The following is a 22209-nucleotide window of genomic DNA, read 5'->3' as shown; positions in this document are numbered from 1 at the left end:
CAATTCATTTAAACATTTAACAACAGCCTTAGCCTCACTCTTAATTCTGTAATGAAATAGTCCAGATAAGAGGTACCTTACAAAAACCACTCCAAAGTGATGCTCTTAAAGGGTATTTTAGGAAACAATTTTTTACAGGCCCAACTAGCATTTTTCTAATCTAGAATGAATATTTTAATTTGATTAACATGTAACTTTTATAAGATGTAGAAAGACATTCAGATGGTGAGAATTAACACACTTTTGTTTTGTTTTTTTCCCCAAATATATTAATTAAACTTGAACTGTTGTCACTGTCCACTTGACTAAATATCTATGTGCCACTTTGTACTTGTAATGTATTACCTCTAAAAGCAGCAGGTCCACACAGCCAGTTCTTAACTGGATGGGCAAGGCAGACGATGAATGGATGAATGAATGTGTTGATGATACTGCATGACACGTTAACAGCTCATTAATACAATATGAGCTGGTGCTTTCCAGGAGAATACCATTCTTTAAAGATCCTGTCAACCAGAAAATTTGACCACTGATATGGAAAGGTGTATAGTCACCAAAACGCATTTCAATATTGGACTTTACAGCCCACTTTCATTAATTTAAATAAAAAAGGCCATTTAGACATTAAAAAAGTAAATGTCGCCCCAATGGTTTTATTTCAAATCTGGAAGGAATACCTACAATGGGGCTTGTACTTTGTAGCTAAATCAGCTTAAAGACAGAAAAGAGAGAGGACCATGACAAGAATCCATTCCTTGGTGATTTTATGTCATCTACAACAACTAACAGTGTGCCTGTTTACCTAGAATGTTACTCTAGAAAACTTGAGATCTGCAAAGGAAAGTAACTAGAAATTATGAGAAATTATCATTTATTTTACCAGAATGCTATAAGGATTTTGAGTGCATTTTTATACATATACAAGTGCTTGTTGATGAAACTGGCTTACCTGACATGAAGGTAAAGCTGCTTGGGATCTGCATGATGCTACTAGCGGTGCCTGCCGCCTTCAGCACTGTCCCATTGGCACTGGTAATACTGTTGGTGCTGCTGGCAGAGACGGGAGCCAGGTAGTTGGTGATGGGGAAGGAAGGTCCACTGCTCACCTGCATAGTGGTTGAAGTGGTTGGAGCGGTGGGATTTGAGGTGCTGGTGCCTGGAAGGCTGGCTACTGTAAAGGCAGGCTTTAGTGTTTCCTGTATTGGCAAAAAAAAAAAAAAAGTACAAATAAAATAAGCACCATATTATAGCTGGATGCAAGGGTACTATATAATAGATCAATATAGACCGAGTCCTATAAAATGGTAAAACAGGCAGAATGATAGCATGTAAGAACACAAAACATTTTGACAAAGAGTCTAGCAAGTTTATTAGTTAACTAAGTCATGCCAGTTTCTCTTCAAGATAATTTTTAAAAGCTGACAATAATTCTGCTCCATTTCTTTAGATATGCTCTTTATGCGAACATTATGGTAATAATGCAAGTGATAATTAGCAGAATAAGCTAATGGATTTTATACACACACACACACACACACACACTAACCATGGTGCCAGTTCTTTGTTCCAAATAACCACAATCCTTTGTGTGAAGAAATGATTCTGGAATCAGTCTTGCATACACTTCCCATAAAAAAAGCTCATGATGCCATTTGCATTGTATTAATTCTACAGTACTCTGTATCACTTAGCTGAGGTTGCATTGCATTGATATTTTTATTTACAACTTACAAATTAATGTTTATTTTATTGATCACCTTCCTGAATTATAGATCCAAAATTTGACCTAACTTCCAGAGTGCTGTGCTTTTACAAATCATACCATTATAAAAGGTTATTCACTTGTTAGCGGTCCACACACTTTCTAAAACAGCTAATCATAAACAGCAAATAGGTTTTGGTGGTGGGTGAGAGTTGTCTCTTCGAAAACTACAACAAGCTACACTAAATTACTAATTGATGTTTAGAGTCTAAATGTAAAAATTAGAAAAAAAAGCCTGATGTAAGCAGGTAAACAAACCAAAAAATGTAATTTATGGAAAAAAAAGGTGCTACTAATACAAGTGCTTTTGCAGTGCTGTCTGTATTGTTGTGCGGATTTAATTTGACATGTTCTTCTGTAATACATCAATATTTTAATTATTTGACAGTAATTTAAATTTTCCAAATGAAGCTGTCTTATTACATGCTTTTATTGAGTATATAATTCAATGCTTTTTAAGAAGAAAGGGGAAAAATAATGCCCCAGGCATTTCAGCATTCAGCTAGCAGCAGTATGCAGTCCATGCATGAGCTTAAGAATAAGCAGCAAACATTGAGGACAAAAGTGAGCTTAACAACACTGAACTACACCATAGGTACAAATGAATAATACAATCCCCACATAAAGACTAACCCAAATGCCATCACAGCACAAGATATAAGGCCAAAATATTATTTGCAAGTAATTTAAAATACAATGTATATTATTAAACAACTATGAAATAAATGTTAACTATATTATATGAATGCAAACATTTCAGGTACTTCCACATCCCATTGACATGCACTGTGGATGGATGGATGGATGGATAGATGGATAGATAGTTTAACTGGTCCATTATGATTAGTCTGTTCTCTGATAAAATGGCATGTTGAGCCCAATGCTGCTATAATCCTGCAACTGCATTTAAGGAGGTTTAAAAATGAACAGACAGACAACATAATACTAGTGAATGTACAGGTCAAGATTCAATTTTTGCATATATTTTTAATGTCACTAAAGCAAATCCAACTGGGCTTCTCTTCCTTAGTAGCATACAACAGGAGGAGTGTTCAGATAAAACCACTTGAGGGAGATATGAGATAAGTACTCAAACTGGGGCACACTTAAAAAGGGCCCTAAACAAAGGTACCCATACACATACCATACCATATGTATTATGTTCCAGCTAGAAAAAGTGTTAGATTCCCAATCAAATGCTGTAAACTGGAACCCATTACATCTAAAACGTGTGGATGAAAACTGCCAACTCCATAAGAATAGAATAATACATATTTTCCCTTTGTAGTGTAAGCTGTTAGGATTGTTAAAGTTTAATTATTAATTCTGGAACTCATTAACATTTCATCTGAATTAACCCACAGTCACATAACAAATCAATGCAGTTGACCATTGCATTATTTATCATCGATAAATTGATGAAGTGTCTGTGTGTTATACTGCACCATGTACAATATGGCTATGGAAATCTGTGCAGCACAATGCATTTTTCAATTCAACAGATAGTGTTCTGCAAACACTGACACTGCTGCACTCTTTCTATTTCACATGCTTTATCTATGTTTACGTGGTGTGTTTGGAGTCACTTTGATTTTCACAATATTACTGAGAATAAAGCTTATTAGGAAACATGCAATTTACAAGAATTATCATATTACCATCAAGTAATCCAACCAAGTACAAACTAATGGTGCTTCTTTATCTCCAGCTGACAGGAGTGCTTGAAGTTTGATTTATAATGAATTTACAAATGGCAAACGTGATCAAAGAAAAAGTGGAGAAACAAAAAATCATGTCATCCTGCACATGCTTTGTTTACCCTTATGATGATAAATACATTATATATATATATATATATCTATATACCTATATCTATATATCTATATATGTATATACAGTACATACAGTGTATATATCTATATCTACATCTACACTGCCTGGCCAAAAAAAAAAAGTCGCCACCTGGATTTAACTAAGCAAATAAGTACAAGCCTCCTATTGGATAATTACTGCATGGGCGATTATCTTTCAGCTGGCAACAAGTTATTTAACCCCAACTGGTGCAATGAGTTTCTTCTCATTTCTTAAACAACCATGTCGAAAGACACATCTCGTGGTCGTGGAAAACATGTTAGTCTGTTTGAGAAGGGTCAAATCATTGGCATGCATCAAGCAGAGAAAACATCTAAGGAGATTGCAGAAACTGCTAAAATTGGGTTAAGAACTGTCCAAAGCATTATTAAAAACTGGAAGGATAGTGGGGACCCATCGTCTTCGAGGAAGAAATGTGGCCGGAAAAAAATCCTGAATGATCGTGATCGGCGATCACTTAAACGTTTGGTGAAATCAAATCAAAGAAAAACAATAGTAGAACTCAGGTCTATGTTTAATAGTGAAAGTAAGAGCATTTCCAAACACACAATGCGAAGGGAACTCAAGGGATTGGGACTGAACAGCTGTGTAGCCGTAAGTAAACCACTAATCAGTGAGGCAAACCGGAAAAAAAGGCTTCAATTTGCTAGGGAGCATAAAGATTGGACTCTGGAGCAATGGAAGAAGGTCATGTGGTCTGATGAGTCCAGATTTACCCTGTTCCAGAGTGATGGGCGCATCAGGGTAAGAAGAGAGGCAGATGAAGTGATGCACCCATCATGCCTAGTGCACCATCATCAATGCAAGATCTTGGTGAAAAATGAATGCAACACTGGATGGAACTAAATCTTGTGACATTGCAGAAGCTTATCGAAACAATGCCACAGCGAATGCGTGCCGTAATCAAGGCTAAAGGCAGTCCAACGAAATATTAGAGTGTGTGCCCTTTTTTTTTGGCCAGGCAGTCTATATATTATATTATATATATATATATATATATATATATATATACATATATATATATACATATATATACATATATATACACACACACAGTGTTTTTGTTAATGAGTGAGTGAGTTGGTCAGTTAATCTTGCAATGTACTATTTCCCATTTAGGAAAAAAGCTGAAATTTGATGGTACAGTACATCTAGGTAAGTAGGTATCCACAAAGATGACATTTTAAAAATATAAATTTTAAGGGTAAAAAAATAAAAAAAATAAAAATAGAAAAATGAATTACCCCAAAATCTCAAAAGTGCCTTCACAAATCTGATTGAAATTTGGTGAAAAAAAATTTGCTAACTGTATTTGCCATTAATAATGCTAAAGTGAGTGGGAAATTCTTATGGATTGAGTCCCCCATTTTGCCACAATGCTAACAGCGACCTCATGGAAAAATAAGGCATGCCAGTTTATGCAAATGTAAGCAATCTGCTGAAGCAAAGTTAAAGGAGCAATGTTCAGCAAAGCTCGAAGAAGACGCATTTAGCAAGTGTTTGCCAGATGCTGTGGCTGTGAGTGTAGTCAATTTCATGCAACTGATCCAGTCAGAAAGGTATTTAATATACAGTTGTATATTACCTCCCCCACCCTCTTGATCTCATTTGCTACCTTATGCAAATGCCAAAGTAGGGACTACAATTCCCATCAGCCAGTGCACTACTCCAGACGATGTCATCAGCGCTCACAAAGTTTAAATAAGAGCATCAGCAAACTTGACATGTTAAAAGGTAGTAACTACTGCTTTTTTTTTTTTTTTTTTTTAATTTTTCTCTCAATGACTCTGGGTTAACAATTTCACTGTTTTGCTGGATTACAGCGTTTATCTTAGAGCTTTGTTTTTCAACCTTTGTGGCCTTGGGGCCCAGTCTTACCTTCTGTCAGTGGACCCGGGTGTGCCACATGTTGACAATAAATGTGAGATAAACAGATTATAGTACATTGCCTTGCATTTTTGAAAAGGCCAACAACACTTACACCTGCATATCATCATTAAGTTCACAAAACCAACCAACGATCAGTGTTAAGTACTTTTTGGAAAGAAAAAAAAAAAAAACAACAAAACAAAACAAAGATGAATAAAAAAAGAAAAAAAACACACCACCGCAAATTAACCAATAGAGCCAAGGCACGATTCAACAGAATGAAGTGTGATCTTCTTTAGCAGATGGAAATGCTGTTTTTCAGAATGTGGTAAGAGGAGATCAGGACAATGCTTTTGAGTGAGTACAAGTAACTTTATTTTTTCTTGTATACCTAACGGGAGCAGCCGAAAGAAGAAGAAAATGACTGTATATTGAGGCAGTGAAAAATTCTAGGATTTGATGCTAATTGAGAGTGGAGATATTTTTTAGCAGTTTTTACCTTTGAATTAATCAACTTTATATCATCTTTGTAAAATTATTGAATACTGCTATTGTACAGAGTTCAGCTGCAATCTCTTTCATACCAAACACCACCAAGGACTATATGTAGCATGTTCAACAATAAGCAGCTCAAGAGAACTAATAATGATGGCTTAAAAAAAATACAAATATTGTATACAGAAAAGTACTTTAATATAGTACTTCTGACACATCCGATTAACCTTACTGCATTGTAACTGAGGCCCATTCACTGGTAGGCTTATAAAACAACGAAGTAGTTTATAGAAATCATTTTACTGAAGCCGTACCAAGAGCAATACATCAATAAAATAACAGATTCGGGACCAGGGGGTGGCTCTTTGGGGAAAAAACATATCACCAGAACCTTTTGAAAAATGCACTGCTTGGCAGTGAGCACAAAGGCACAATATATTAAAAAAAGCTTATTAATTTATCAGTAATTCAAATCCATTCCTAAAGGCACATTTCACAGTAAAGCCAACAAAACAAATTAAGGGGGGAAGGAAAATGGATGAAGAATTTACACCTCAGTGTAAGTTATGCCTAATATCTAATCGGTTTGCCACTATTCAGTCTTGAATGTAAACAAAGTAGAGCACAGGAATCAAAAGATCCATGATTTCATCCATTGACATCATCTTGTCCAAAACAGAAACCATCCCTGAATGTTACAGCATTCAATCCTCATCACAGCAATTAAGAGTCACTAAACAATCTAACATGCACAATTTTGGAGTGTGAGAGGAAGCCTGAGGAAGTGTGAGGAAAAAAAAAAACCATGTGGGCACAGGAAAAATGTGCCAAGTGTACACAGTGCCTAGTCCAGCAGCAACAAACAATGTGCCACCCTTAAAAAATAATAAAACATTGTTGATAAACATTAAATCTACATGAAAAAATTTTGTCCATGAAAAATAACATATAACAAGAAGATACATAATGGTAACTGGGTCACAGCTACAATGCCATACTCCCCCATTGTTCCCAACTCAGATCTCCGGGATCACATTGTGTGCAACAAGTGCTGGGAGGTGAAGGTTATTCTATTTATGGATAAGTGTGTGTAACAGCTGGGCACAAGTGAGGGATGAACTTCACAGAGGTTTTGTAACAGACACACAGACAAATAGAAAATAAAGAAACTGTATTCCACTCATTGGTTCCAGTACCTTCAAGTAACACCAGCAAAACATATCAAGAGCTCTTTTTTGTTTTTTTCACTTATTCACAAATTCAAAATCAAAGAGAAAAACAAACAGGTAACCAAGATACAGATAGGCTGTAGGAAATCTAAGTTCTTGAGGTACCACAGCAAATTCTGGAATTACATATAGATCTATTGCTGCAATCATTTATTTTCAATTTTTATGGCACTAAGTTTTGAGAGAAAAAAGTAGGACTAAAGATGTCTGCTTGCTTGTTCATACATATACATACACATACATGTATATACACATATATACATATACACACATACACAGAGAATTGAACAGGATGACCCAGCTGATCTCCCATCTATTTTTCGCTTGTCATGGCTCTGTTTTGACCTGTATATATAATGATGTGCAAGTCACTGTCTTGCACCCAAAAAACACGAGGCTGAGTATCAGTACTTTAGCAAAACCAGCTTTATTCAACTTGAAACAGGAACAGCAGGTTATTTATTGCTGTATAGAATGACACAGCAAACGAGCATAGTCGAGGCCAGGTCAGTGGTCAAGTTATACTGTTCCCTACATTTATAATGTCCCTTGCATCACCCATCGGCAACAGGCACGTATAGTGCAATCTCGATTGGCTTGTAGTAGTTTCTGTGGCGCTCTGCCACTGCACTGTGAACCTGTGGTTGCCTCAGTAAAAGACAAGCAGTCCTCCACAGACTTATACTGTGTGTGTGTGTGTATATTTTATATATATATATATATATATCGCGCTTCGCCTTTCGCAGCTTCACTCCATCGCGGATTTTATATGTAAGCATATTTAAATATATATCGCAGATTTTTTTGCTGGTTCGCGGATTTCTGCGGACAATGGGTCTTTTAATTTCTGGTACATGCTTCCTCAGTTGGTTTGCCCAGTTGATTTCATACAAGGGACGCTATTGGCAGATGGCTGAGAAGCTACCCGGCTTACTTTTCTGTCTCTCTTGCGCTGACTTTCTCTGATCCTGACATAGGGGGATTGAGCAGGGGGGCTGTTCGCACACCTAGACGATAAGGACGCTAGTCTAAAAATGCTGAAAGATTATCTTCACGTTGCTATCTTTTGTGTACTTAAAAGCTCGAAGGGCACGTATTGATTTTTGATTGAAAAACAAACTCTCTCTCTCTCTTCCTGCTCCTGACGGAGGGGGTGTGAGCTGCCGCCTTCAACAGCTTTGCGGTGCTTCGCATACTTAAAAGCAAACAGCCCTATTGATTTGTTTGCTTTCCTCTGTCTTTCTGACAGACTCTGCTCCTGACACGCACTCCTTTGAAGAGGAAAATATGTTTGCATTCTTTTAATTGTGAGACGGAACTGTCATCTCTGTCTTCTCATAGAGCACAGTTTAAACTTTTGAAAAAGAGACAAATGTTTGTTTGCAGTGTTTGAATAACGTTCCTGTCTCTCTACAACCTCCTGTGTTTCTGCGCAAATCTGTGACCCAAGCATGACAATATAAAAATAACCATATAAACATATGGTTTCTACTTCGCGGATTTTCTTATTTCGCGGGTGGTTCTGGAACGCAACCCCCGCGATGGAGGAGGGATTACTGTATATATACATACATATACATACTTGGCAACTTTAAACCACCCCATTTGAAAAAGCTGGTCCTTGCCTTGTGCAGCCGCCAGAATACATTCCAGCCTCTTACAGCCCAGAACTGGGTTATGAGGCTATGAGGAAGTAATGTTATTCCCAACTGTAAGTAAATGATGTATTCTATTATGCTACTTTAAACTGTATTACTGTTGATTTTAGAAGGTACATTGGGATGGTATGTTCTACAAGGGTTCTTATTAATAAAGACTGATGGAGATCGTTACACGACTGCACCAGAATTATAGTACAGTCAAAAGTGTAACTTAATTACCAGGTTGCAGTGATCCTGACTAGTGTACAGTGTACAAGTATTATAAACACAACACACACCCAGTGGCTACTTTATTAGGTACACCAGTCTGGCACAGGGTCGGGGTTGCCTTTTGCCTCTAGAATAGCCTGAATTATTTGAAATATGGATTCAATATGGTGCTGGAAATATTCCAATGGGATTGTAATATTATCTGACTAGACAGCATCACCCAGTCTCAGAATGTTTTGGCCCTGTATTCATGCCGAGATCCTTCTGTTCCACTTTATATGGCACTCAGAAGTCACCAACATGTTCATGGAACCAGCCTGAAATGATGTGTGCTCTGCAACATGACACATGCTCTTCTGCACGTCACTGCTGTAAAGAGCTGTTATTTGAGTATTTGTGGCCTTAATGTTAGCTTCAAGTACTTGTTGATTTTTTTTCAGCTATGTGGAAAGGTGTGTGGTGATAGTAAGCTTGGGGGACAACTAGTCCCCTATAAACTCTTAAAGTAAAACACAGTCATAGTCAGATTAGCATTTTAGTTTATTGAAAATGTGCTCTTCCTGAGGAAGTAAACAATGCTGATTAAGATTGCACACAGCTTGCAAAACTGACACCTTATTTGAAGATGGATGAACCATTCCGTACTGAATAAGAGATGAAAGTATTTTCAGTTGTCTGGGATGCTAGCACAGTATTGTACTTTTCCATGAGTTTCTGTCATCTAATTTTATTTGAAACAGTAACCCAGCATTTAAAAAAAAAAAAAAAAAAAATTCTAATATTTTTTTATTTGAATTATGACATCCAATTTCATAGGGGCAAGTTCAGTTTAAGTAGTGTGATAAAGGCACTATATAGCGCTTTTTATAGCCCACCCGGAAGTGATCCAGGTGCTTGATCACCTGTGGCTAATTGGACTTCCGGGCGGGGCTATAGAGATGTCCAGGTGGGCTCCGGGATCCATGCAGTACCCCCTGGTGGCCATCCCAGATCCCCACAGGGTTGTGGAGAACTCCATCTCCCATGAAACCCTGCGGGAAACTAAGGCACCATCGTCAGCCAGGGAGGCTGCCACCAAGCATCCCGGTGGAGGTACTGAGGAGCCCATGGCTGCTCCCTCGAACCATATACAGCAGGGGCGTCCCGGCCGGGCATGGGACCCAGCCACCCATTATAGCAGATTTTAAATTTTCAGAGATATTATTCCTAAGGATTATTCACAGCTGCTAGATACACATGGATATTTGCCTGCATTGTATCCCAGAGAATGGCTGGATGATAACTAGGCCAAGGTTCACTAAGCTACAACTTTAACATTTTCTAAGAACAGTGGGCACCCAGAGGTTTATCTACATGTTTACTACGTTACAAGGAGCCAGACACCATCCCATCAGGGGTACAAAACAAAGATGGAGAGTCAGTCCATTGCTGGCCAAGTACACACTCATATTCATTCATGCTGGACAAACCAAGAGTCAATAATAAATGTAACCTTAAAAAAATTCCAACAAAACTTCACACAGGCAGTGGCTCAAGTGGTGATGAGCGAACATGGCCAAGTTCACCTCACCGAAACATCTGCCAACTATACTGGAGAGATTATACAGGCCAAAAAGGTGACCTGAGCTGTGTGCCACCAGTGCCAACCACTGCACCACCAGGCCTCTGTGATATCAACGAAAGAACACAGTCAGAGATGTGGAATTATAAATTTCATCAATAAAAGGTGTCATTTTGCTTGGCTTTTCTCTACAGTCAAAACAAAGTGGAAATTGTAATCAAAAGTCAGAAAACATATGAAGGTCTTTTAAAAGCAGAAAACTCAAAGTGGCATGTCATGATTGAAGCCGCTGGCTCATTCTGTTTTTGGAAGTTGCGCTGAAGGCTTTCCAAACTGTCTGTGCTGTTGCTTTGCACTTTTTCTTCTATTAAAAAGATAGAAACGTCTCGTAAATAGTAATAAACCTTTCATTATTTCCTAGAGCTTCCTGTGTTTGGTGGTGTGTTGTCAGGCTCCTTCAAATTTGGTTTTTTATCTGCATGTGGCAAACTATTATGCATGCATAGGGCATGCATCTCCTTCTCTTAAACTGATGAGGCACTCGAAGATCGTCCTGCAAATTGGCGAAAAACCTTGAACAAACTTTCTGGTTAATGATTCATAGCAAACCATTTATCAAATTAACTTAGGGATTTAGCATCTTGTTTCTGGTAACAATTTGTATTTGATTAATGGCTTTTAACATTTGTCAGTCAGACGGTTTTATTGTTTAGTATTTGATAATGTGTCACCCATTTAAAACCATGTTTAAAGTTACTCACAAACCCTGTGGACTGCTGGCAATTCAAAAATGTCAGCTGCAAATAGAAAAGTAGGTGAACCTACTCTATAATCATAACTGTTTATTACAATACATTACAACTTCACAAGCAGAGAAAACTCATTATTTATGCTGTACCATGTTTCATTATTGTGGCCAAAAAGGTGGCCTGAACTGTGTGGCTGCAGTGTCAACCACGGCACCACTGTAATTCTGTGAGATCAAAGAAGAAAGTACGCAGTCAGATATACACAATCATAAATTTCATCAAAACAAAGCAGAAATGTTGAAATCGTTGTCAAAAGTCAGAAAAAATGAAACCTCTGGGTCGTTTTATTTATTGAAGTTGCGTTGAAGGCTCTCAAAGCTGTCCGTGCTGATGCTTTGCATTTTTCTTTCTATCAAAAAGATAGAAACATCTTGTAAATAGTAATAAAGGTTTTTTTATTATTATTTCATTGAGTCTTCTCTGTTTGGGGGGGGGGGGGGAGATATAAGGGCATTAGGGGGCCCATCCAGCTCCTTCAAGGTTTGTTTTTACTGTTGCCATGCCACATGGTTATTTATTATGCATGCATAGGGCACACGTCTCCTTCTCTTATATTGATGTGGAACTCAAAGATCAACCTGCACATATGGCTTACAAGCTCAGATAACTCATCCCACAGAGTTGGTAATACAAGTGATCAGCATTATATACCCGGGGGGCGGTCCCATCAATGTTGGCTGTTACAGCCCTGGAGGACGTTGCACTGGCCTTGCAAAGCATTATGGAATGCCGGTATTAAAACATAAAAATTTCTCTTCATCCGACCAAATTATCAGTAAATAATTCGGCGAACAAGGGAGAACGCCAATGCAGTAAATTCGCTGCAAATAACACTTTGGCAAATTTGGTTATCAACCCTAGCCCCAAGTAAGGATTCTAACCCTGAACACTAAAGTCGCGACACATCAGAATTCTCATTGTACATCTGCACTACTCACATAGCATTTTCTTCTCCTCCACTGTCATGGGTATTATTTAACAATCTGATGGTTATTTTTGTAATGTATATATTACCACCTTGCTTTTAACAATCTGTTAAGTACTCCAAGTATGTGGAACAGGAAGGATGTTATATAGGAATAAGTGTGTGAATGGGAAGTGCATTCAAATGTGACTGCGCTTTTTAACTGAATTCAGGACTCTTCACCAATTAATGAGGAGACAGGCAGATAATGAATTCAAAAGCTTGATCTTGTGTAAATGCATACCCTGTTCATGCACTGCTCCGTTTTTCTGGAAGTATTTATTTAAGAATATTTTAGAAAAAAAAAAATGCAGGCACGAGCATATAACAAGGATAAATGTGGATTACATAACACAAGTAATCAGAGATTTTTTTTCACATCAACATTTTAACATTTGCTGTTGTCCAGCATTGGTCCCTATACACACCTATTCTATCAGAAAGTTTATTATTTCCATTCTGTTTCAAAACACAAGAGTACATTTTTTTCTCAGCCATCACCACAGACACATTAGGTAAATAATATATACAAAAAAATACCAGTTTTGGGGAGAGTATCCCTTTAAATTCTGCCTAACAAATGTTAATTTTCACAAATATAAGCATAAGATCGGAGCATCCAGCATAAAGGAAAAAAAGCTGTTAAAATGTGACCTCTAACAAACAGATAGCCTTTGGACAGCAGCCAGAATTGAGGAAAGACTGCTTCACCAAGCTGCTGATGTACCGTTGCCATGGCCTGGTGTGGCGTACTTCCATTTAAAGCAATGTTCTGTACATGAATCAAGTACTGACTCAAGGTATGAGTCATAAAATTAAAAAGATATAAAAGAAAAAATAACTAGATAGTTGCAAGCATATCAGTAATGTAGCAGGAAAAAAAATGGGTTACTTCATTACAGACCATATCACAAGCTTACAACATGCATCTGATAGTATCCATCACTTGTGCACTTTGATACACGTGTCTGATGTTATATTTAATGTTTGTTATTTATATAATAATTATTGCGGGTAGTCTGTGGGAGACATACAAGTACAAACCTAATTATACCATTGTACAAATAACAATAACCATGAACTTGATATGACATTCTTTTACTCACCTATTTATTACTTATTATTCCAACTTCACCTAGTTCAGGGTCATGGGGGTTACAGCCTAAGTCTGCATTGGCACAGTCCATATTCATACACACATGTATTGGGCCACATTAGATTCACCATCACCGTATTTGAATGTGTGGCACAGTGGTTAGCACCAATACCTCAAACTCCCTGACCAGTCTTGGTCTGTGTGAAGTGTGCACGCTAGAATTACAAACTGGGGGATGTTCAGAAAATTTCCTGCAACAGACTGGTACCTTATCCAGAGCTGCTTTTTGCTTATGGCTTGAAGCTGTGGGGATTAACTCCAGGAGTCTGTGGTGCTGCAGTTAGATCCAATGGACATGGGCACAAGACACTGAATGAATGAATGAATGAATATATATTGAAAAGGACAAAACACCTCTTACAAGACGTATTACCAAGGAATAATTGATTGACTGTTACTAAAGAATTTTGAACTAAACATGCTTTTAATTCAAATAAACTGACTAGGCAACTTTTTTGGTTAAAGCAAAGAAAAAAAAAACATGAGAAAACAAGGAAATCAAATATAGGGAGTTACTTCATTTTAAGGCATGTAGGGGCAGAATGATGAAGCAATTGAAGGAAAACCAACAAAATCTCACACCGTAAAATAAAACTAAGAAAGAACTACCCATGCAGCAGAGTAAGATTTCACTCACTGCTTTTCATAAAGAGGCTTAGGATTGCTTTAAAGGTTCTATGGTATTTTAGAAAGCAACACATGCAAGAAAAGTATCTAGAGAAGATAGCTAAGCTTAAAACAACAGGAATGTCAGCAAATGCAGCTACGTGTCCACTAATGAATAAAAAAAGTGATGTAATTTTAAAATAACTAAATACACTGTTCTAAAGGTACAGTGACAGGAACTTTCAAATCAATATAGTGTCAAACCATTACCTTTTTTAAGTTATATCAGCAGACCTACAACAAGCCCATGAACATACAGCATGTTCATTTTCACTCAACCCCTTCATGCTGGGAAATCTCAAACAGGAAACTTTGATAATTTGAAGGCACCACGCCCCACTTTCCAAATCACATCTTTCAGCAGCAGTTAGGCCCCATACTGAGAAATCTTAATTCAAGCAAAAACCCCCTTTTTCACTCTAAAAGGTTTCACTCAAACTGATTGTTCAGATCCTTTAATGTTTTGGTTGTTCTACCTGCCATGTCATAACTTCTCATCACAACTTGTGTAAAATCACTTTGCAGAAACACTGCTAATAAATAAATACATATCATTATGGGGTTGGAGAAGGTTCTGTTATGTAACGAGTCTGACAAAGCTGACCATAAAGCTTCTGCACAGTTTTTGAAGTCAGTCACCCATCCATCTTCTAATCCTGCTTACTCAGGGCACGGTCGCTGAGAAGCTTGAGCCTATCCCTGTGAGCAAATCTTGGCATTCTGAATCAAAGGGAAAAACTTAAGACAGTGCAGTGAATCAGCCATGGGACGTCTAAACGTAGCCTTAATTAGCACATATTCACATTTTTATAACACCAAAACAGTAACTTCTTTGGGAAAATAAAACACCTGCGTTCAAAGCAAAATTTCCCTTTTCAATTCCTCACAACTATGTAAATTTATGCATATTTGCATCCTTTATTTTTTGATGCCTTTTAGCTAGTCACAATAAACCTTTTTTTTTTTCTGCAACTGGAATATATTAACAAAAGCCTGGGGTCTCAGACGCACTAAGACCACCCCTGCTGCCAGGCCTGGCCCCTCTGGTCATCAGTGCATTTCCTGCCTGATAATGTGCACTAGATTGTATACAAATTCTGAATGCAGAAAAGAACTGTATAAAATGAAAATACAAATAGAAAGAACAAGCTTGTTTAATTTTTTTTTTGTCTTTTTGCTTTCTTGAACTCTTACCTAAATATAAATAAATGATTTATTTATTTATTTTTTTAATCATGAATTGTCTATAATGAACATTGCATCACGAACGTGAGACTGGTGTGTATGTGAGGCCGAGCATAAAATTCCTTATAATGGGAAATAAGTGCAATCTGCACAAATTGGGTTTTCATGGTATAAAAGTCATTACCAATGGTCACTGAAAGCATATCTCTGGGTTATCCAACTGTAAAAAAGTAAAAAAAAAAATAAAAATAAAAAAATCTGTTATTACATATACGGATACTGTAAGTTGACTTGAATAAAGATGCCCACTAAATATATAAAATAGGGGTGGGGAGTGGGAAATCCTGTAATCAAAGCAACAATATGTCAAGAGCCAGGCATTTCTATTAGAACATTATGCTGGACTGGGTGAAAAGGGGTGTAGGGTGTAAAGAAAAGGTTTTTAATGCAATTAACCTTAATATAACCCCCACAAAATGCTCACTCTTGCTGCAGTTTCACATAATGAAATAGAAAACAGAAAAACAGGAGCTTTACTCTTCTGCCAGGAGATAACTTTATATTATTATTCATTTCCTGTGCAAGGTACCAAATACCAAGAGACGAGGAGATAGATGGATGAAGAGTTACTTCTTAATTCTGAGAATTTAAAGAGCTGAGTAATGACATCAGCTAATAAGTTATGGGTTTTGTCAAGTATGAGCTTTAACCGCATGAAAGTCTTCAGAACTGGCTAGCCAGTTCAGAAGGGAGCCATCTCCTTCGACTTGTTACACACTTTTGTTAGCTGGGTCATTTTTGCACACCTCTCGTCTATGTTGTTTATACTAACGTGACTTATCTAAATACAGACAGGAGATGGGAAGCAGATCTGTAAATCTATGCAGCCAAGATTGGGACTGGTAAGATTATTTGAAAGGGGGTGGTTTGGCATTCATCCAGAACGGTCAATTAACTACAAAAAGATGAATACATCACCTACTGAATAATAGTGGAGAACCGTATCAGGCCCTTTATTAAATGTAGGATTATATGTGTTAATCATTCATTCTCTAAAATGTTTTTTTTATGTTTCTTAAGGGAACAAACAGATGAGCACAGTTCTTGCAAAGATGCAATCTATACAGTAATGCAGATATTATGTTCCAAAAAATTAAATCAAACTCAACAGTCAACCTTCCATATACAGTATATGGTTATCATTTTGAACATTATTCTTCTTAAAACGTTAAATGGAAATAGAGAAATTATAAAAAACACCCAGGTTTATCTTTAACACTACAGTCTTAAAGGAATACTACACCCAATTATTTGTATAGGTTACTTGCCCCATGTAGTTTGTGGTGATGGCCAAGAAAAAGTTTTAATTTCATATTTTAAAGCAAAAATCAGCTATCAAAGCTTCTGATATACCATAATAGGCAACTATGCTGATCATCACTGGACCAAAAAAAAAAAAAAAAAAACGGTATCAAACAGTCCATGGGGGGAAAAAAAAAATCATTTGCGTTACTGAAATTAAAACTTTTTTCTTGGCCATCACTGCAAACTATATCAAGTAAACATCATATAAAAAAATTGCTTTTGGGTGGAGTATTCCTGTAATGGATCCATCATCCTGGATTAGAATTCTGCACCCATTTGCAGTGTATGTAGAGTCTGCATGTTCTCCTCATGTCTTGGTGTAGTTTTCCTCTCACATCCTGAGAGACATTTTTAACAGGCTAACTCATTTCGACACTGGCCTTTTATGAATGTGCAAACAGGCCCTGTCTAGCTGTTGATTCGATACGTTTTTAGAATCTGAGTGGAAGTGTACATATGTATGAATGGGCCCAGGGATGGACAGTTGTCTCATTCAGGCTCTATTCCCATCTTGCATCTAATACTGCCATCCTATTATTTTCTTTTAAAACATGGAGCAATGATAAATGAGCACATTGTTAACTTACATTGTAAAACTTACCACATACAATTCAAGAGATATGAAGGTGAACAGTGAATTAAATAAATTTGGGAGCTCGCCAGTCATTTGATTTAAATGCAGAGTTTAAAGGAGAATGCTTCCGTTGTCTCAAGAGAATATCATTATTATGTAGAAGAATAAAAATAAGTGAACAAAAATCAAAGCAATAGCAAATGGGCAACACTGCTTTTGTGCATGGCTCACTAATGGGTAGCATTTGGCAAGTACATTTTAATAAATTTAATTTAAGCTGCAACACTGAGTGTAAGACTACATTAATTCATAACACTGCACTATGCTACAAGGTAATTAGGTACATTTATTATAATGTAAAGAAAATTATAAAGAGGCATTACATATGTGGCTTTTATACACCATTGCCCACAAGAAGGGCAACTGCAGCTTTACTGCAAACATCCTGTCTGATTCAGCACTGATTAAGTGTATCTTTTAAACAAAAAAAAAAAAAAAAAAAGACATTTCAGGTTTTACTCTTAGTAGCTACTTTTAAATATTAGCATTCCCACACCTCCCAGGAAGACCCTAGACTGGTGAATACCCCAGAAATGTTACTACCATGAGGTCCCAAGGCAAAACTAAGCCCCTGATCCCTCTTAATACAATCAATGGGCCAGGCAGACATAAATGCTGGTGAACAACCCCTTTGTTTTACATCCCATTTAATATTTCCTCCCTCCCCTTTTATTAAGTCATGCAAGTTGTGAAAATTCCTAGGAAGGAACCCTTCTGTAGCATTGTAAACCTACTTGTACCACTGCAATTCAGCTACCCTGTACATTTCATAGGTTTTCATTCTTATGATTACCAGTTGTCTTGGCCTTAGGCCACAATTACTTCCCATTTTTGTTCAGGCAACTAACAGAAACTTTGTACTTATACAACATAATGTGCAGTTGCTCAGTAGATCATTCATTTCCAGTTCCTAGCCTTAGCAGCAGCTCTGTACCCGTGCACAGTTGCATACCAAAAAGCTAAACAGTAAGTTATACATTAAGGATACATAATATAAACAGCATCAGATCAGTACCAGAGAAAGATGGGGTTTAAAAAACTGTAGGATTTGAGGAAAGTTAAAATTATTTACGATACCCTAGACTGGCACAATGACACATTTAGTATGCACCACTGATGCAGGTTTGCTCATAGCAGGAACGGGCATAGTTTTGCTGTGTAGAATGTTGGCATTATGAATGCCACTGACAGTATAATACACTAATTTTGTTTGGGTGTTTGGAATTAGGAAAAAAAAATGTTTTTAATCAGTGATCTAAAAGGGCAACATCTGGACAAGAATGCTGCCAAAAAATCTAAACAGCGAAACTGGAAAAACCTTTGTTATGTTTGCCGTAACCTGTTGCTACTGTATTATTTATATAATTTAAAGGAGTAAACATGACAGTGTATTCTTTATTGACTCACTCATTCATTGATCACACCTACAATAATGACTGCTGGCAAAATTGTTGAGATCGTCATAAGTGTATAGGTAAACTATTGTGACGTGTACATGTGGGTGTGTTTATAGACTTGTTGACCATCAATAGGAAGCTATGGTAGCGATTGACCGATAAAGTTAACTCATAACATCACTATGCAGTGCTAAATGATTTTAATCCATAAACATGTGAAAACAATGCAAAGATTGTTAGTCAATGGTGATGGATAATTAATTTATTATTAAAGATAAACTAAGCTGTATAAATGTGGCACAGTACATAAGACAAAAGTAGCTATCTCTGCTGTTTCATACTTACTGAATACTAGGTTCAAATTCTAGCCCAGTCACTATCTATGATGACTGCTTGTGCTTTCTGCATCTCAAAAATGTGGGTTAAGAGGTGATTCAATAAATGCAACTTGTTGAAATTTCATGTTCAAATGTATAGCCATGTGTACATAGTACAATAAAAATATTACTATTAACAATAGCAAATGAATAAATTAAATGCCATATAATAAAAATATCACAAACGTATCGCAGTTGTATGAATGGCTATTGATTACCCTTATGATAATTAGATAAAAACTGCCTCTGAATCTCATGGTCGAAGTGTGATTGGTCAATAATTAAGGGAAGACAAGAGTAAACATGCAGAATGGTTGAATCTTCGAATAATTCAGTTTTCACATCTAAGGCAGTGTAAGATAGAATCCTGAACAGAGGGGAGCTGTGCCAGTGATTGTTTGAGCCAACTTCACCATCCTCTGTAGCACTCCTGGTCCTGGTGGACAAGATTTTTCCCTGGTTCTTTGCTTACTGTGAAAATAGACAAAAACTCTTAAGCACTTCCCAGCTTCAGTACCCTTTTGTTAAAAAGAAGGCATTTCTTATACTAAAACACAGATGTTTTCAGCGATTGCCACAAGCTACTGTATACCCAATTGTTCAACATGGGCCAAAAACAGTAAAGACAGGGCGAAACCAAAATACAACCTAGGATGCGAGCAGTACTCAAGATGATTCTCGGGTTCTTCAAGTCACAGCATTCACATGATTAAGAGCAGAAAGGGAAGCCTTCATCCTGCTTACAATTACTTCAGGTCTTTTATTAAGTCACACATTACTCAAAAGACTGGACTGTATGGGCGGTCATCTACTCACACAGAAATGTTGTATGGCTTGAATAACGTGACAAACTGGTAAGAAAGACTTCTTTTGAAGATGATGGGACAGAAAATGGCATGACTCACTTGAAAGAAACAAGTGAGAGTAATGAAGACAGGGAGTACCAAAGCAGTGGTGCAAGTGGTGAACAGAATGGCTGTGGAAAGGAGACTGCTTTAAAAGTAGATAATTTGCCTAAAGTCAATTACATGTACGTAGTAGGCATACAATTCTCTTAACATTTCTACAATTAATCCTTTAAAATCCTTTACGTAAAAAGGCAGGTTGCCTATTGTGAGTGAAGCTGTATTGTAAACTCCAAACTGCTGTTTCAGTCTCTACCTCTGACACCCTGTGCAAACTTGAGCAGTCACTTGTCCTTCCACTCAATGCTCTCAGAGGGAAAAGGGAAACAACTAAAATACCGTGATTTGGATAAAAACACATGCTACATTTTGCTGGCTCTCTCATACAGTACCTGAACATTTAAATTAGAATCAAAAGAACTGAGTTGATTTAGGGACCCAAACAAAATGTTAACTTGAGGTGGATAGGTGTCTTTCAAGCAGCTTTGAGGGGTGAGGGTCTCCCATGTAATAGCCAACTTGTGTTTGACAACAGCTGAGACCCTAGACAGCTGAGCAATGAAACTCAATCTCTACCAGAAAGCCGTTAACTCATTCAGAGCCACTTAGGGGACGATGGCAGAAGAAAGCATCTGCCTGTTCTCTTCTGGCCACTGCTTAGCTGCTCTAATTACTGTGACCTCATACGGCCGTGCCTTCAGATGCTTGCTTCTGACATTCTTGCCAGAAGTGCCGTTGCATGAGAGGCCAATCGGCCTAAAAAAGTTGGCATCAAAATGATGCAATGCTTTGGAGGCAACACTTGACTGGAAGCCACAAAGTGCCGGTGTCAATCCCACCATTGCCTCACTGTGCGACCTTGAGGAAGTCATATAACCTGCCAGGTTTTTAGGTGTACAAATATAGAAACAACTTTAAAGAACCTTGAGTTAAAGTTTGCAATTAAAAGACATTCTATAGTGCATTTAAAATTTTAAATTACAATTAATAGTTTGAGTGGGTATGCGCAGGGTATCCTACAAGTCTGAAACCATAGCAAAAAAAATACAATATGGCTGTAATAACAGTACATTCAGTGGAAATGTCTCTCAGTTTCTATAAAAACTAGGAGGCTCTGCCCCCTGCTCACTTCGCTCGCCAACCCCCTGGTCTTGGGTAACCCGAAATAGATTTTAAAGAGATTATTGTCGGCGTAACCGAAATACATTGATGAATGTATGCGATATGTGCCTGCATTGCTTGTGGCATTTCAGACACGCGCTGTAGGCGCCTGCGTTCATTGATTATATCCAGGCGGGCTCGTGTTTGTATCTCCGTCAGTTGTGGTCTTTCGTTTTGAACCCGTGCCTGCTTTGCTTCCGCAGTTTCTGACGCGCGTTGTAGGCGTCTATGTACATTGTATTTGTTCATGCGGAGCTGTTTGGTTTTGGAGCCGAGACAGTTTTGCTTCCACGGTTTCAGACGCACGTTGTAGGCACCTACATCTATTGTTTTTATCCATGCGGGCTCGCTTTTGTAGCTCCGTTAGTTGAGCTGGATCGTTTTGGAGCCGTGACCGTGACTCCATTAGTTATCCGTTGTCTACCGTTAGTAATATGGATAATTGCACTTACTGTTAATACGGAGCGTTTTCTGTGGTTGTACCGTTAATAATGCATCACTGTAATGTGATTCACATATGCTATATGGTTTGGACGTGTGAGGATGCCGTACGTTTAATACGGAGAGTTCGTGGCGCGTTGTTGCTTCATGTCCTATTCAGAAGCGCATTTTGGACGCCTGCGCCTTTCGTACTTTCCCGCGCCTTCCGTACTGAGCTTGTTCGTTTTGGAGCCATGCCTGCTTTGTCCGCGGCATTTCAGACGCGCGTTGTAGGCATCTGCGTTCATTGATTTTATCCAGGCGGGCTCGTGTTTGTATATCCGTCAGTTGAGGTTTCTTTTTGAACCCGTGCCTGCTTTGCTTCCGCAGTGTCAGACATGCGTTGTAGGCGCCTGCATTCATTGATCTTATCCAGGCGGGCTCGTGTTTGTATCGTTGAGCTGTATTGTGTTTGAATTTGGTGTAAAGCGTTCAGCGGTTTGTTCAATCC

At 37.7% G+C, this 22209-nt stretch overlaps 1 protein-coding gene across 2 annotated transcripts in view; it reads right to left on the bottom strand.

Annotated features, from left to right (window-relative positions):
• LOC114665999 (serum response factor-like) overlaps positions 1 to 22209 on the bottom strand; it is a 131797-nt gene that overhangs the window by 23077 nt on the left and 86511 nt on the right. For both annotated transcript variants that reach the window (XM_028820694.2, XM_028820696.2), the window contains exon 3: positions 950 to 1196. In XM_028820694.2, the coding sequence (XP_028676527.1) occupies positions 950 to 1196 (247 nt within the window). The remainder of the gene's footprint in view (positions 1 to 949; positions 1197 to 22209) is intronic.

This window comes from Erpetoichthys calabaricus, chromosome 15 (assembly GCF_900747795.2).
Source record: "Erpetoichthys calabaricus chromosome 15, fErpCal1.3, whole genome shotgun sequence".
In the NCBI taxonomy this organism is placed as follows: Eukaryota; Metazoa; Chordata; class Cladistia; order Polypteriformes; family Polypteridae; genus Erpetoichthys; species Erpetoichthys calabaricus.
This window is presented reverse-complemented; position numbering and strand designations above follow the sequence as displayed.